Source organism: Phascolarctos cinereus, unplaced genomic scaffold, assembly GCF_003287225.1.
Source record: "Phascolarctos cinereus isolate Bilbo 61053 unplaced genomic scaffold, phaCin_HiC Scaffold_4;HRSCAF=312, whole genome shotgun sequence".
NCBI lineage: Eukaryota > Metazoa > Chordata > Mammalia > Diprotodontia > Phascolarctidae > Phascolarctos > Phascolarctos cinereus.
Window position 1 is genome coordinate 409,810,302 of NW_027555847.1, and position 14,507 is coordinate 409,824,808.

Sequence of the window (14,507 nt, forward strand, 5' to 3'; positions counted from 1 at the left end):
TCATCATAAGTGCCATGGTAATATTGTGAACATCTGATGAAAATGAGTGTTTTTGTTTGACATGAAATGAAAATTTTCTCTTTAGTTTTAGATACTGTGATTAGGAATTTCCTTTAGAAAAAATGTGTTCTCTTGAGTACTATTTATTGGTTTATTGGCAAAGATTGAGCCAGCTTTCTTTACTTTCCGGATTTTCAGAGTCCTCAAAAACTAGCCAGGATGGTGCTCCTCTTTGTCTATCTAATCTTTCCTATAAAGAAACTGGATGAATGAACTGTTATGATTTGCATAAGTCCTGTTGTCCACAGAGAGCAGAGCAGATGATCCAATCCAAGAGTTCAGAGTTCCTATTCTGTTCTGAAATGTCCTACTCCCCATATGACCTTAGACAAGTCACTTAACTTCCCTCTCTTCATTTATAAAACAAAGAGGTTTGACTAGATTATTTCTAAAATCCTTCCACTTCAAGATTTTATGACTTTATAGAATAATAAAATTTTAAGGTCATTAGGTTGATGTGAAAAATTCAGTCACTGAAGTGTGAGAAGTTCCCCTATTCTCTACATATCTATTACATTGCCTGGGAGAAGCAGGCTTGGACTTAATCATTTACAGAATGTGATCTTATATTTGCCAAGATTTTGCTTCAATTTCACACTAATTCCAAGGTGTCTAATATGAAAACTGTGAACTGTAGTCTAATAAAATTATTGATCATTATCTGGGATATCCAGAATATGGTACCTGTTGAGTATCCTGTGGTTCCCAAATGGTGAAAAGAAAATTTGCTTCTGATTTCTTCCTGCTGTCTTTGTAGGGGTCTAGGTCAGACTGGCATGCTTGCATTGTAATTGATGAAATGACTATGTCCATTCCCTTGCTCTCCTCTGTAAAATGAGTTAGCTGAATCTTGCAGGTTTATCTTATTTGGATGGTAAGAGAGAGACACTGCTATCCTGAAGATAACTGTTTGTAAATAGGGAACATTTATTCAGGGAGGCATTGCTTTCATTTTCTCTTTGTGTATGTGTGTGTGTGTGTGTATGTACAAATATCAAATGACTTGTGAGGACCAAATATACACTCTCTAAGTGGCTAAATTCATGGGAATGAATGAGATAATATCAGATAGTGAAGAAAAACTGAAGTAGGGGCAAGTGATAAAATAGACTAAAATTGAGATTTTTTTTTTTTGGTGGGGCTACTGAGCTTAAATGTACTGCTTTTCTTTTTTTAAGTAGAAGCTTTCGAAAACACAGTAGCTTTTATTGATTGAAGCTGTCAATCTAAATTGGTCTTTGAACAGACCACCTACCACCAAGTATGATTTAGCATCTTATGTCAACTTGATTCGTACTGTTGACGTTTTGTTGTTCGATTTGTTTATTGTCAGAGTTGCAGCATTAGAATATGTTCTCAAAAAGACTGAGAACCAGTACTGAACAGTGATATTCTGAACAGTCACTTTCTATGCATGTGAGTGTGCCCTCTGTCTTTCTAAAGATGTTTTCTTACTGTTATTCTGTTGTGTGTTACTTTTGTGAATAAGTACTTAAGTTCTTTGGCCATTGACAATTTTATTTGATCCCTTCCTTTTCACCTCAGACTGGGAAATGAATACAGTAGTGAAGACAGCATCTCTGAGCTGTGCCTTACTTCATGACAAAGAAACTGGGTATTGGAAGAAAAAAAAATTGTGTGAAACAAACAGGTGCTAGCAAAACCTCAGTAAATTCAACCTCTCAGACTGCTAAGCCCATACATAGATTTGCTAGTGAAAACCAAAGAAGTGCTCAGAATATCTGGATTGATCTGAGTGATTGTGTTGAAGGGGGGGAATTGGAAGGAGTATATTGGGGAACAAGTTGAATTTTCTGTGAAAGACACATCTGTTAAGTTTGTTTAGTTTGGGAATCACTGGACACATACAGACAAACCAGTAACATTGGTTAACCAGCTCTTAGATAAGTCACACTCTTTTAATGAGGCAAGGATAAGCTCATCATGGATTTATATGGTTGATCAAGATCCTATTCTCCACACCAAATATCACATCAAATGTAGCAGGTACATTTGTGGTCTAATGCTGGGAAAGAAAGGAGCAAGAAATGATATTTGGTTTTTCCTTTTTTCTGTTTGTATGTCATTGTTAGAAAACACAAGATCTAAGAGGCTCTTTAGGACTCAAGGGAGAGTTGTTACTCTCAGAGATCACACTCAGTCACTTCAGAAGAATGAAAACAAAAAACAAAACCAAAGGTTTCATGTCACTTGGTGCATTTAATCCAATATATCTCAGGTAATGAACAGGTCACCAGCTGACCTGGCTTCACTGTTAAGGGAACCTATATGGGCCCTGAGGCCATTTTAACAGTTCAAGTAAAACCCAACCTTATTTTTTTTAATTTTAATAAAAAAGAAGAAAATAATAATCAGTTTTTTCCCTAAGATGTACCTTTGAGCAAAAGGGTTGGCTCTACTAACTATAAACGCTTTTTTGTGCATTCACTAGGTCTGGTGCTACTCCAGGGGAGACACAACAGCAGTGGCTAACTGTAGCCCATGCTCCTTGAGGGTCACTGGAAGAGGAAAAGCGTGCCTGGTCCCAAAGTGTTGTGAATGCAAACTATGTATTTACAATCAGTATCATAAAGAAAATATAAAGATCTTGTTAAGAGTAGTGCTTTTTGCTTCCCTTCGTATACAGCTGTCCTTACCATCTTTTTACTGCATGTATTTATTTTCCCCTTCACACTGAGACCTGTTAATGTTTTTTTTTTACTGTCTATTTTTTGGAAATATTAATCTAGAATACTAGGTAACTGATAACTCATGTTTATGCCACGATATCTGCCTCTATGACCTGTATTATTTTGGTCCTATGACACTGGTGAAGTGTAAAATTCGTTCTGACCCCTAGGATATATATAGCTATATTTCTATGTTGGGAGGTAGGGGGAGAAGTGCCTGGTAGAGGCACAATAAGGGGATGAAATGGTAATATTACAGTGAAGGATCCCAGAAATACAGGTTTCCTACCACAAATTTTGCAGTACAGTTAAAGTTTAAAAGTGATTTTTAAAGGTACTAATTCACATTTGACCTAATTGAGAAGAAGACAGGAGAACATATAAATATCTTTAAGCTCTATCTATGCTGTTCTCTAGAAATTAGCTTTTTTATTTCCGAAGTCTGTGTAGGTGAGTAAAATTATCTTCTGGTTGTAGTTAAATTTGGACAAAGAAACTATTGTTTGCTGACTTTTGGCTGAATTAAATTATGTAGAGAGGAGTGGCAATATTTAAAGGAATGTTAGGAAAAATTAGGTACACTTAATTTCTAAAAATGATTGTTTCTCATTGTTGTTAATTCCTATCTAGTTATTAGCTTCATGTGAGATTAAAGACTAGATTCTGGTGGTAGAGGACAGTGGGAGATGATGGATTAAGCCCCTTCAGCAGTGTAAATGGAAGAGTTTCCAGTTCCCCTGGAGATGTAAGCAGCTGGCCAGAAAGTGGAATTACAGATTTGGCTCTATAAGGATTCTCTTCTTTTTAGGGGACGAGTAGAAACTGAGGGGTAAAATGTGGAAAGAACTGAGGGTATTAAAGGATTGGTGCCCAAGAAGGGGGATGGGTGAAACTCCCACAGTTCCATGTCATCAGGATTAAGATCCCATGTTATTAAATGGTCAGTACAGTGGATACAGTACAGAAAGAACAGACTGAAGTCAATTTATCCTGGGGAAAAGAAAATAACAAAGCTTATACAAGAACAGCAAATGAAATTACTTCTATCAAAAAACCACACACAGATTATTATACATACATGGGCACACACGCACACACACACACAAGCAAGAATGTGCATTTTGCATGACAAATTCTTGGAAATAGACATTCTTAGCAAATATGGATGACAGATCAATTGTAATTTATTTTCTTTTAACACTGTATCATCATAAAGAAAACTGGTATAAATGAAAAAAATCTATTTCAAATATCTACATCTAAAATTTTAGGCAGTGAAAAAGCACTTCGTTGACAAGGAGTGTGGAATGATATATGTTAATTGTCAGAAACTGCTGAATGCCTTGGTTAGTTGCCACAAACAAATTCACATATCAGAACGAACAATACTGCTAAATATTCCTTTTTTTGTCTTTGTTAAAACATACCGGGGAAAAGAAAAAAACTGGAAATTCATACATCCTTCAAAATTTTGAAATTTAAGTAATATTTAGAACCATAGATGAAGAAACACTGTGGCATTGGTGTAATATACACAATGCACTTGGTTTTTTTTTCATCTGTAATGTACATCAAATACTTTACAACAATGCATTAACAAAAGGCAAGAAACATCTTGCTGTACAGAGGAACCCCAAATGCAACTTGAAGCCTAGATTCACAATGAATGAGGATAGTAAACAAAGTGTGAGAAGCTGTCCCCCCATAAAGTATGTAAACTATTCTGTTTCTTGTGCTTAACATAACCTTCTTGTCCCACCATCCACTGCTGTTTCCTCCCTCCTTCCTTCCATCATATTCAATAATCAGCACGTTGTTTGTTTTTTAAGACTCTATAGGGCCAACAGTAAAAGTTGTCCCACACTGTAATAATATTTAGGACTTTTTCTTTCATTCTATCGACTTCCAAGTTAACTTTCAATGCATTTAGCCTTCTAAAATATCTCTTAATCAAGGTTTCCATACTGGTTATCAGGGCCTTCCTATGGAACAGGCTTTAACAAACTAAATTTGCAGGGAAAAAAATGTCTTGTGGTGTATGCATGCACATGCACAGTTCCTGGAGCTGTTCCTTCCTGCCGGGCCTCAAACCCAGGAATCTGGTGAGGCTGGGTAGTGGCTTGTTTCATAGTTCAGTTCACTGTAGGGACGAGCCGCTGAATAGAAGTCGACATAGTTGCCGGTGGACTTCAGTCCCAGGTGCATGTTGTATTCGCTGGCAGGTGGACGGTGATGGACTTGATCCTCAAAGAAGGACTCATCGTAGTTTCTTGTGGAATTCGGAAACGGCTGGTAGGTCTCGTAATCTTTTCTACTGGGCTCCTGTGGGACTGGCTGTGCTGAAACCTACAGAAGAAAGACCAATCCGGTCCTGTTAATCTATTTTCTCTGACACTCGACCTCTTTTGGTGAATGTTTCATGTCACTGCTGTTTACTTACTGGAAAGGAGACCTGGGCTGTCTATGATATCCAAGGACTCAGCAATACAACCTCCTCCCTCCTCCTTCAGGCCTCCCTCAATTTTGCCAATAGCTTCTTGCTTTCATGTGCTAGTGCTGACAATAATTATCTCTCAGAGAGAAGATTAGAGGCTATAAAATGCAAGACCCTTATTTACATCTCTTACCCATTTTAGAGAAATACTCAATGCTGCATGATTCCCAGAACTTTGCAAACACAGCAAAGATGTAAAAAGCCTAATGGATCATCTAATCCAACTTCCTACCAGTGTGAAGGGACTGAGTCAATACTTTTCTGTTTGCTATATGCAAGGAAAAGCAGTTATATTCTAGGACAGGGAGGCCTATTCTAGCACATTTGTCAAAGTGACTTTACCATCATCATAAAGCCTTTGAATAAATACACGGATAAGCACACAATAAGAATAGAAAATGTAGTCAACGTATTCAACCCTTTGGAATAATAAAAGGGTTTTTTATTCTGATTCAGTAAAAAAAAAAGTCTTTTATTTTTTTAAAGCTCAAAGCCAAAACCATGCCTAGGGAGAAATAGGGCCCTAAGCAATGTGTACTGTTATCCCCATTGGACATGTGAACATAACACACATTTTTACACAGGTAAAAAACAAGGCAAAAATGAAGAGACAGAATTGCCCTGAAAGGTGTAAGATACTGAGTGAGAATGCAAAGACCAAAGTGCAGTCCTGTACCACACCTGTAGATTTATTGGATCACCTGAGTTCCACCAGAGGGTTAACACCAATACCAAGGCTCCAGCAGCAGCTCTATGTGCAAAGTAAGCAATTTCTGATGATGAGATTATCTCTGCTCTGGCCCCTTAAGGGCTAATCTTTTCACATTCAAATGTGTGATCATTACTTTCTTTCCTTGATAGGCCCTTATCTGCAAATTTTCAGTACCAGTGCTTGGAAAGGAAACATCAAAATCCATGTTATATTTAAAGGCAAGTTTTACTTGGCTTTTGAAGAATTTTGGAGTCACATTGGAATATGCAGTAGTTGTTGGCTGCAGTGATGTCTACTGTAGTCTTGATGGACCCATTGCCTTATTGTGCTCCTTTCGGCTCTAAATTTTGGGCAGCCCGCAGAAGTTGGGTTCAATGATTATTCTAGATCAGTAATGCGACTAGTCGCAGTTACTGGAGAGTAGGGGTAGGAGTGTCACATGAGGGTGGTCTTTACATTACTGTGAATATGTAGTCGTAAAGAGGACACATGTTCCCTCCTATATCATTAATATGGCAGAGGCATCAAACTCTCAGCCACAAAACTCCACAGATTAAAATGAAATTGGGAAACGTTTAACAAAATAAATAAAAAATACCACGAAGATAACGTACATGTGCGGCTGAGGCAAAGGCAGCCCATAGGGATCCATTTATGTTGGAGTTGGACACCACTGGGCAGTGTCATATATATTGTGTGAGCAAGGGCAAATCACTTAACCTTTCTGAGCCTCAGTTTCCTCATTTGTAAAATGAGAACGTTGGACTAGACAGCTCTGGGGTCCCTTTTGTCTTTAAATAGCCCCTCCTGTTCAGTTGACTGTTGGTGGCAATCCTGGGCAATATTAGCTGTTGAGGAGAATAGAATATATTTCTTCTCTTGACCCTTCTATCAAACAGTGCTGCAAATGGAGTCTTTAGACAAGACCTGGCTATCTTCTTATGTTTGAAGAATTTTTCCTTTCATTTTCAAAGGGAATTTCCCTGCTGGGTACTCAGAAAATATTCTTCTAAAAAAGGATACTGTTTTCAAAAGGACCACAAAATTCCTTGGTCTTTTATGCTTTTGGATGATAATGGCAATTGATCAAACAGTTTTCATTTTTATCTTTTCAGTACAACTTCATTGATGTATGGCAGGAATCGAAGGGATCAATCACAAAAGGCCATAATTGAGGATGACTACAAAAATGTCAGTCATTTGGTAATTATCACTGAAAGTGGAGAAATGCCTAAAGTAGCTAATCGTTTCCAAAAAACCAAGAATCATTATTATTGGTTTTCAAGTAAATCCTGTGTTGAATTTGAATTCACTTGGAATGATGCCACATTTTTTGCAGACTACATGATTGAGTACACGTGCATTCCATTGTATAAGAATATTGTCAGACTGCATGATTTGTTGAACTACAGGTTATAGGCATAGAATTAGTAAAGTCAGACTGGTTTTTAAGAGTATCAACTGTATAGTGTGTTCTCTTTCATTAGCACTCTTTCATTTGTTTATGCCTCTGTGATATTTGTGGCAACTGGACCTACTTATTGAAATTGGTAAGGTCTCTAAACACAGTTACCTAGCACTGTCACCATTCAGTGACTCTTTGATGTTCAAATACATGACAGTCCTCGCAAGCATGAGGCTAAGGCTGCAGTTCTTTGCTCTTATGTTAACTTTTTCACTTGGATGAACAGGTAGAGAAGGTTCTCTACTGGAGTCTGCATGAAGTCCAGGTTTATCTTAAACTAGTTAATTTGTACCAATAACATCACAGAAATACAGAACTGAGAGGGCCTTAGCAAAATTGAGTACAGTTCTGAGAAAGAACATCCTCTACAGTATACCTGAGTGATTATTCAGTCTTTGCAGGAAGATTTCCAGTGACGGGGGGGAGTCAACTGCCCCCTAAGGACTGCTATGCACTAAGTCCCTTCATCCAAAGGCCATGATGCGTCTGGGAGTAGTCACAAAATGTTCTCTCTCGCCTTCCCTTGTCTCTCCTCCAGGTTTTTACATATTATGGAGTTCATTTGTTTATGTTTTGGACATTTCACATGATTCTAACTAGAAGAATAATCTGAAAATGGTGTGTACCATACCTGGTTATGTTTGATATCTTCAGCAGGTGCACCATAAGAATTTCTATATAAAGTTGAAATTCCAGTGTTTTGAGCTGCAGGTAAAAATCAAAGGACAAAAATGTTAGCTTGGAAGCCAACAGGCCAAGGACAGCAACAGTAATACGTTGATTGTGAGGTTAGCACCCGACCCAATGAAGCTCAGTTTATTATGGCTACAGGGAAGGTAATGATCTGGCCCAGCTTTTATCCACATTGCAGAAATATGGTGAAAAAGCAAAAAAAAATGATCTTATGAAATTTTCAAAGCACATCATCTTCTTATAATTATGGTCATGTCATAGTTGGGGTCAAGGGAACATAGCACACAGATGGTGAATTTGCAAATGTTATTGCTTTTTTTCCTGGTAAAAACAGACTGACAGAAAAAATGTCATTTCCTGAAGTAGGAGTCTATGTTAGTATTTTAGTTATCTGCTGAGGAGTCAGATTTGTAATTTGGAGATGCAGAGATTTTAATCACCTTTTAGATAGCTCATTTCTTAATATACAAACTTATCTGCAGTATGTGTGCATTGCTCACTTTTCCTCTTTGTAACTGTGAAGGTCTGAATAAAGAGTCCTTCTAGGCATGGAGATTCCTTCCCTCCTCCACTCCTGTCTCATTCCTAGACATATATAGCCATGATTTTAAGGCAGACACGTTTCCCCAACTGCCAAAAGCTTCCTTGTCACTGGACAGAGGAACTTAGCTGCACCCATTTCAGGCCTGTGCTCCTACTGTGTGCAAAAGAAATGACTCCAATCTAGCTGTCCATTCATAGTGTTCAAAATGCAATTGGTGATCCAACCATTTTGGAGAACAATTTGGAGCTTTGCCCAAAGGGCTATAAAATTGTTCATACCCTTTGATTCAGCAATACCATTACTAAGTCTGTATCCTAAAGATACTTTTAAAAAGGGGGAGAAGAACCTATTTGTACAAAAATATTTATAGCAGCTCTTTTTGCAGTGGCAAAGAATTGGAAATTGAGGGGATGCTCATCAGTTGGGAAATGGCTGAACAAGCCATTGTGGTATATGATTGTAATGGAATATTATCGTGCCAGAAGAAATGACAAGCAGGATGATTTCAGAAAAACCTGAGATTTGTACTAACTGATATAAAGTGAAGTGAGCAGAACCAGGAGACAGTTGTACACAGTAACAGCAATACTATATGATGACCAACTGTGAAAACCTTAATTATTCTACGCAATACAATGATCCAAGACTATTTCAAAAGACTCATGATGAAAAACGCTATCCACTTCCAGAGAAAGAACTGATGAAATCTGAATTCAGATTGAAGCATACTATTTTTTACTTTCTTTATTGTTCTTGTGTTTTCCCCCTTCTTTCACACCATGACTAATATGCAAACATGATTTGCATACTTACACATGTATAACCTATATCAGATTGCTTACTGTCTTATGGAAGGGAGAGGTGATGAACAGAAGGAGAAAATTTGGAACTCAAAAAAAAAAGAATGCTAAAAATTGTCATACATGTAATTGGGGAAAAATGAAATATTATTTAAAAAACAAAGTGCTATGAAACATTTTTTTAAAAAGTGGTTGGCCTAAGAGGGCAGAGGAAGTTACATTGGGGTGGACAAGTTGCGAAATGGGAAGGGCAATTTAATGGAGCTGTGATTTCATTGGCTTGAAAAATCCCCAGGAGAGGAAACTATTGCAGGTTGCCCCCTCCTCTCTGCAATTTATAGTCTTAGAAAGCTGCACAGAAAGGTTAAGTGACTTTCCCAGGATCCAGAATGTGCCCAAGATGGAACTTGAGCTCATGTCTTCCTGGCTTTCAGTCCAGTTCTTTATTACTTACAGCATATTGTGACTATGATATTATGTAGAGGTGGCGATGAAATGAGATGTAGCTGAGTGAAGGACTAATATTGCATATTAAGGTTTAACTGTTCAGCTTTAACTTTTGCTCCAAAAAAACATCACTCTAAACTTAGCTTGTAATGTTTTGAAAACCTTGAGGAAAACAGACAAGGGACAGTGGTGTGCTGGTGAAAAGTAGGCCTGCTGAGGAAAGGATGAGTTTTTTCTTTGTTCCTTAGAATTGCATGTATTTTTCAGAAGGGATTTTGTCCTCCTGTATGCTTGGCTTCCCCTCCTGTCCTGTGACAGCAGTCCCTCTGAGCCAAAGATGTTTCTAGTGGAGGCTTATTCCTCCCACGACTTTGACCTGCTCCACCTATTTCAAGTTGACAGTGTAGCTGAAATTGAACTTTTGACAGTTGCAAACACAGAAAGCTGATTTCTGCGGCAACTGTGTATTCTTGCAGGTATCAGCTCAGATGAGAACTAACAGAAGAACTCCCTTTCTTTCTCTTTTTGAAAGCAGGACATACAATTCTCTATTTCAAGCATAATCAACTACTTAAGATCGAAACAGCTTTAAAATCTACAAATGCCACATTTATAAATAGGAAGACAGTGTTTGCTGAAAAGCATTTCTGAAGTTCAAATGAGAGAGCTTAATCCCTTGGGTAAATTTAAAGTCAGGCCATGTAGCTCCTAGTATTACACAGTCCTGTTCTGAAGAATGCTTCTGAACATGTAATGTTTCTAGGGAATTGTGACAGCAAGAAATAGCTGTAAAAGTCCGTTATGCTTGAATGAACAGCTGACTTTTGCTTCCTGAGAGCTAAGTATTGACAAAGCACCAAGAAGAGAAGAAAGTTTAAGAGACTTAGTTTAATACGGAGCCCAGGAAGGGAAACTACTTCACCTTCTCCCTCTCATTTAAGCCTAGATTGGGCTAGAAACTAAAGGACTGACATGTGGAAGAGATTATATATAATGAAGGGATACTTTCTTTGGAAACTTTCACATGATTTCTGAGGATTAAAAATTCATGTGTTCTTGATCCAAAGGTGAAATTTCCTTTGACCCTTAAGAAAGGAAGGCCATGATGAAGGAAGATCACATTTTTCTAGTTGATTTTTAATGCGTTTAACTTCAAACATTCTATGGACTTCTTGAATAGGGATATGCACTGCTTTTGATATAATGGCTTTAAGGAATCTAGTTAGCAAATAGGTTCAGGATCAGTCTTTGGCCAAGTTCAGAACTGTGGAGCTGAGCTCAACAGCTTCCCCATACTCTTGGTTCTGACATCCAGCCTTGCTGGTGACTTTCTTCCTTTATGTTATTTAAAAAAAATATCCTCCCACCCCATTACCTGTAAAAACAATTTTTAACGTTCATTTAAAAACACTGAGTTCCAATTTCTTGGCATCCATCCTTCTCCTCCACCCTTCTTGAGCCAGTAGGCAATGTGATTTACTTCCTCTACACTTGAGGGCAGATTGATTGGCAGAGATCATAATGCTTTCATGGTCTTGCAAGAAACCATTAATCTTTTATTTCAATCCCTTAGCAAATAGGAGCAAAGTCTTGAGAATCCCTGAAGATAAAACCAATCAAATATATGCTGTATATAGTACACAGGCTTCCCTGTTTTTTGCTCATTCCCAGGATCATACAAAGTCATCCTGAGAGCAGCTCCACTTTGAGCCTTGTTTAGTGAATGGGAAAAGCACAATAGGACACACATCACATCTATTTCAAGCTACAAACATATGAACAGATTTTTATGTATTCAGTAAGAATAATAAAGGGAAATGTATTCAAACACCATTTCATGGTAAAATTGTTTATTCTTATAATTAAAGCCTCAATTTACAGTCCTGGACAAACCATATTATAGCTACACAGAGGAATAATAATTGTGAAAATTACTGTCATCTTAATACAATGCCTTTCTTAGCTTTAGGCTAATCAGTACAAATTGGGTCTTTGCTGAAATGATCCCTGCCACTGGGATAAAGCATTCAGATCCATGACTTTTTAAAGTACATACTCCATATGACAGGTACAGAAATTTTAAAAATAAAAAAAAATTAAATTGTTTCACCCAGCCTACTTTTCTTGCTCTGTAGGAGACATTACATTTATTTATGGTGTTGTAGTGGATAGAAGGCTGGATTTGGAAACAGGAAGACCTCTATTCAAATCCTGTCTCAGTTACTTAGTTGTGTGACTTTGTGCCAGTCATTTAACTCCTCTGTACCTCAGTTTCCTCATCTGTTAAACAAAAGGGTTACATTTGATGATCTCTAAGGTTTTTCCCCTTCTACATAAATAATCCTGTGAACTCAATATAATAATTCATGCCAAAAAATGTCTTAGATGTAGCATTTTTATGATACTTTTGTCCCAAGTGACCTCATCAATCCACAAACATTTATTAAGCTCCTACTATGTTTCAGGCACTGTACTGGATGCTAGGAGATACAAAAACAAATGGGAAACTATCTCTGCCCTCAATTCTATTAGGCAGTTGGCATTTTACATCTTTTCTCCAGGAAAGAATTTGTTTTTACTAACCAAACAAATAATCTTAGGTGTCAGTTTGTCCCTGCAGTTTCTAGGGGATGTTTCTAAGAGTGGACCACTAAGGACTTGAGCTCTAAGAAGGACAGAAACAAAGAAGTTTTTTTTTTTAATTGGGTTTGTTCTCAGAATCCCAGAATCTCAGAATTTTCTTGTCAGAGGCATTCATCAACTACGCTTTTTTTCTTTAGAAGATGAAAAGATATAAAGAATATCTCTTTATATTCCTGCTTGTCTGAGATGATGAAGGAATTTTGACAAGATAGAAGAAAAAGATTCTGAGAAAAATGGGGGAGTGAAGGTTCATGATCAGGGTCAAATGGTTGTTAAGTAAAGGAAGGGAAAGGAAAATAAGCTCTAAATAGGTGAGGCTACATAACAGAGCCGAGGGAGAGCTGGACCCTCTGAAAGGTATCAATAATCTTTAGTACACGGAGCAAAGAAAAGCTACTCATAGAAGCAAAGGAATTTAGCAAAATTGTTGTTGGTCTGAGGACGAAGAGATAAGTAATTGTGGTTGGTGACTTCCTCATGAAGGATATGTAAGTGTGGACTAGCATGCTGGACTTGGGGTTAAGAAGACTGCAAGCTGGGTTTAATCCTACCTCTGATACTTACCAGTTGTGTGACCATGGCCATGACATTTAACTTCTTGAGCCTCAGTATTTTCATCTATAAAATTGAGCTAGTAACACTCATAGTACCTTTCTCACAGGATTGTTTGGAAGAACAAGTAAAATAACATATGTGTTTTTCAAATATTAGAATATTATATAATTATCACATTATTATGAAAGATGGCAGTGTATAAAGCTGATGTGGATAATCTGGTGCATGTATCTGAGATAGGATGGAGACTTGTGAAGCTTACCAACCACTACTAACTTCTGTTGTTACACATGGCAATGAATGGTATTAAGAGGAGAAACCAGGGAAATATCATGAGTGACCTTGAAGTCTTCCACCTCTTCATTTCTGGACCTGCCCCACTGACCTAATCATATCCTAAGGAAGGATAGTTAAAATAAGTCCACAATGTTTGTTTAAGATGCATGTACTGATAGACAGTCCAGTGAACTGCTGATTATATTCTGGACAATAGACATTCTTCATCCACTTGGACTTTTCTGAGCAAATAGTTAGACAAACTTTTTTGAGTGATTAGTGATAGAGCTAGGGACTATTTGGTGTAGGAAATTCCCTCACCAAAGCAAGTTATCACCTTTCCTACAACTTATAACCTTAAAGAGTTTCATAGTATATTGTTGTTCAGTCATATCAATTGTGTCCGAATCTTTATGACCCCATTTAAGGTTTTCTCTCAGCAAGGATACTGGAGTCGTTTGCCATTTTCTTCTCCAACTCATTTTATAGATTAAAAAACTGAGGCAAAGAGGGTTAAGTGACCTGCCCAGGGACACACAGCTAATAAGTGTCTAAGACCAGAGTTGAATTCAGATCTTCCTGACTCCAGCCCTAGCATTCTGTCTACTGTCCCACCTAACTGTCCCTGTTGCTTAGAGTACTGAAGGGTTAAGAAACTTTTCCAGGGATGTATAACCAGTATGTATTTAGCACAGTGGCTGGCAAATAGTAAATGTTTAATAAGTTTTTTATAATTCATTCATCATTAATTCATGTGTTGGAGGCAAGATTTGAATCCAATTCTTTCTTGCATTCAGGACAGTTCATTATCCACTATGTCACATCTGTCTTTGCATGATCATAGAGCTCATTAAGGAGACTACAGTGTTCTAGAGTTGATGCAATAAACACAATGTCATTTGCAAATAGGAATATCTGGTGTTCCTCACCATCTATAGGGAATACCTTTTGGATTTGTTCTCTTCATTGGCCACCCACGAGGTAAACCCATTTGATGATCAAGTGGCTCCATTTTTGATGCTTCAATTGAGATGAACAATCAGAAAGTACTAAAACACTTATCTATCATATCTTTCAAGGAATCTAGTGTGATTCTGACATATGCATTGCAGATTTTTTATTGGAGAG

The 14,507-nt window shown here is 37.5% G+C and overlaps 1 protein-coding gene across 3 annotated transcripts in view; it reads right to left on the minus strand.

Moving 5' to 3' along the window:
* Positions 1 to 2,260: 2,260 nt before the first annotated feature.
* CTNND2 (catenin delta 2) overlaps positions 2,261 to 14,507 on the minus strand; it is a 1,167,765-nt gene continuing 1,155,518 nt past the window's right edge. For all 3 annotated transcript variants that reach the window (XM_078153315.1, XM_078153314.1, XM_021004430.2), the window contains 2 exons: positions 8,053 to 8,126; positions 2,261 to 5,096 (listed from right to left, as the gene is read on the minus strand). In XM_078153315.1, coding sequence (XP_078009441.1) covers positions 4,836 to 5,096; positions 8,053 to 8,126 — 335 coding nt within the window. In that variant the 3' untranslated portion in view covers positions 2,261 to 4,835. The remainder of the gene's footprint in view (positions 5,097 to 8,052; positions 8,127 to 14,507) is intronic.